General features: G+C 37.5%; 1 protein-coding gene across 1 annotated transcript; it reads right to left on the bottom strand.

Moving 5' to 3' along the window:
* Window positions 1-1,613: 1,613 nt before the first annotated feature.
* LOC140674807 (uncharacterized) lies at window positions 1,614-2,336 on the bottom strand. The gene has a single exon (XM_072908610.1). It carries the CDS (start codon window positions 2,334-2,336, stop codon window positions 1,614-1,616), a length of 723 nt encoding a protein of 240 aa, XP_072764711.1.
* Between the last annotated feature and the right edge of the window lie 613 nt (window positions 2,337-2,949).

Here is a 2,949-nt window from a genome sequence, read left to right as displayed (position 1 = left end):
TCAAATAAATATATTAATATCATGACTTGAAATTTAATACCAGATGCAGCTGCACCATGAAATGTAATATTCACCACACAGATGTATACATGGCTAAGAGATATAATACTTGCTACAGATTGATCCAACCACTATCATACATCAAACAAATATCTATCGAACCACTATCGAACCACTATCGTACATCAAACGAACATCTATCGAACCACTATCGAACCACTATCATACATCAAACGAACATCTATCGAACCGCGATGAACATCTATCGTACATCAAACGAACGTCGATCAACATTAAACAAACATCTATCGTACATCAAACGAACGTCGATCAACATCAAGCGAACCATGAACGACATGAATTTTAATATTTTTTCGCGTTTAAAGATGTCAAATATTCTACGTCCATTGTCTGCTAAAATGCAGACTAATAGAAAAATGCATCACGTACTGTAATATAATACATGCTACAAGGAGAGGATAAAAAAGATAATAACATACATGTATTGTAACAATAGTTTATTATAAATATGGATTGATCGAACCTTTATAATGATGATTCGACCACCAATTGAATAATTTAAATACATTTTGTAAAGCACAATTTCGTACATGTTTATCGCAACGCAGAGTAGCATCTAATTTATCTAAAGCAGGAATGTCATCATAGTCGTTATCCAATGTCTCGATAATAAGACCGATTCTCTCATCGTCTTCCAGGAAATTTGCCAACCATTCTCGTTTTTTATGTCTTTTGACATACACTCGAGAAGATGCATCTTTCAACGTCACGGCGTTAGTGATTAAACGTTTGGCTCTGTAGTACGGAATTTTCCCATTGCAGATTGTGATGTTTTCCAATCAACCATGCAACTTGAGATCTCTCAGATCTCGTGAGCAAACGGAATGGTGTAAGACTCGTAAAAATATAATGAGAGAGTACAGAGCCCTTTGTTAGAATCGCAATTTCTTTCACGATAAACTTTCCTCCAACGATAAATCCTTGGAGATCCACAAACGTTGACACAACCATAATGAAATGATATTGGCGAGAACTATGACGGACAACTAATGTCGATCATCGAGTATCGCCAGTTTTATAATGTTATAATGTTATAACATTGGAGGGGATTATTCCTGATTCATGTAATTTTGCGGACAACATTTGTCAACGGGTTATATTCGACAATGCGATTGTGCAAGATGAGGCAATATGCGGTAGTATTTGTGGGTACATCTAGCTTACATTCAAATTCTATTCTTACGTCCACGGTAGCATTTTTGACAGACTCGTTTTGTCGCGAGCAGTCAATGACAGTGAGAGGACCGCACTCTAGAAATTTTGCCATGATAAATAATACATTATCATTATTGCAGCCGTAATAAGATTTACGAAAACGCGCATACATGTCGAATAGGATAGCGTATCTCTTTTTATCAAAATCCAAATTTAAATCATCATACGGATAAAAATCAGAGTTTAGATAGAGTTTAACGTTTGTCAATTTGCAGTCGTTAAATTTGGTAATATCTTTCGACGCGACATTTTTTCTATCAGTCTGTAGTGAAGATTACATATCGCGGTTTCTCCAGCTGAGAGACAGTTTTCACAGTTTACGAATGCTTAGTTGTACTGTGTAGCAAAGGAAATTCGTATAGATCCCACGAGCGGAAACTCATGTTCAAGTATCTACCGCTCTCCAACGCTCGTAGCAAGGACAATTTACTAATTTCGTTCAATATTACGTGAGGCATACGCCATTGTATTTTGTGTAATTCAATCTCAGCTTCAGCAGCCTGAGCTCCAAATAGACAATTGTAGTCGTTGCGTGAACGTATTAAAATCAACTCATGAGCGTTAATCACAACGCGCTTATAATCCTCGCAAAATCCAAGCAACATGTTGAGCGGCTCGCAAAAATTGAAGTAACCTTCAGCACCATTATTTTCAACTATATTCCACGCAGCATTGTGCAAGATTTTACTTCTCTCGTGTGTAAAAGAAATGTAATTTTTAATCGTGCAAGTTATTCCAACGTTTCTGTTGCGATCAATTTCCACACCGTTGAGTTCATATCGAAGTTCATCAAACATGAATGCAACGCAATTATTTCCCAATATCATTAGTTCATCCTTTTTTCTTATCGTCAATTTTCCTTCGACGTAAAGGAAGCTTTCGCACGGTAACGTGTACAAATCCTGATGCTGTATAGGTATCCGTATCTCATCGCTATATCCAAGTGTTGTATTTGCGTATGGATTATACGTATGAGTTTCAATCTTTACTATACGGTCGTCAAAGATCGGTTCGCTTCCAATATTCAAAATGTCAATCATTCTTTCAATTATTTCGTACGACAAATCCCAAAGACTTTAAAAATTCACGATTCAACACGCTGAGCTTCTTTTTAGCGTAACCAGACACCTGATTATTGTCACCAGACACCGCTCGTCTCTTCGCAAAAGTATTGTCCCTCGTAAAGATATTGTCTCTCGCGTGCTCCGTTTCATTCAACACGAGCATACTATTTTTGACGTCGTCGTACGTGCAATCGTACGGTAATTTCCTCTCCTCGAAAATCGAGCAATCGACCCTCCTGATCCACAACACGTATCGTTAAGTCAGTAATGCTTCGCACGACGATCGGTAGATAAATGATTTGCGCAGGCGTTTCCGATATCTTATCGATCACCTTATATCCCGGTGGTACGCTCGAAGAAAATTCATGTATCGTGTGTACGCGCTTACTATTGCTATATGCACCAGCGGTCACACTGCATTCTATTCGAATAATGTTTACGTTAATAATATTTATCGGCACATCTGATTCGTACCATTTCCGCGGCTGCAATACACGATTCGAGAATCCCAACAACGATCCTATGTTGTTGGGCTTATTAAAATTTATTCTGTATATGCATTTAATTTCACTTTTCAACGTATTATGAT

Source organism: Anoplolepis gracilipes, chromosome 2 (genome assembly GCF_047496725.1).
Source record: "Anoplolepis gracilipes chromosome 2, ASM4749672v1, whole genome shotgun sequence".
NCBI lineage: Eukaryota > Metazoa > Arthropoda > Insecta > Hymenoptera > Formicidae > Anoplolepis > Anoplolepis gracilipes.
This window is presented reverse-complemented; position numbering and strand designations above follow the sequence as displayed.

Bases quoted from the DNA above. Each gene is read 5' to 3' on its own strand.
- LOC140674807 (XM_072908610.1), bottom strand. From the start codon at position 2,336: ATGATTGACATTTTGAATATTGGAAGCGAACCGATCTTTGACGACCGT.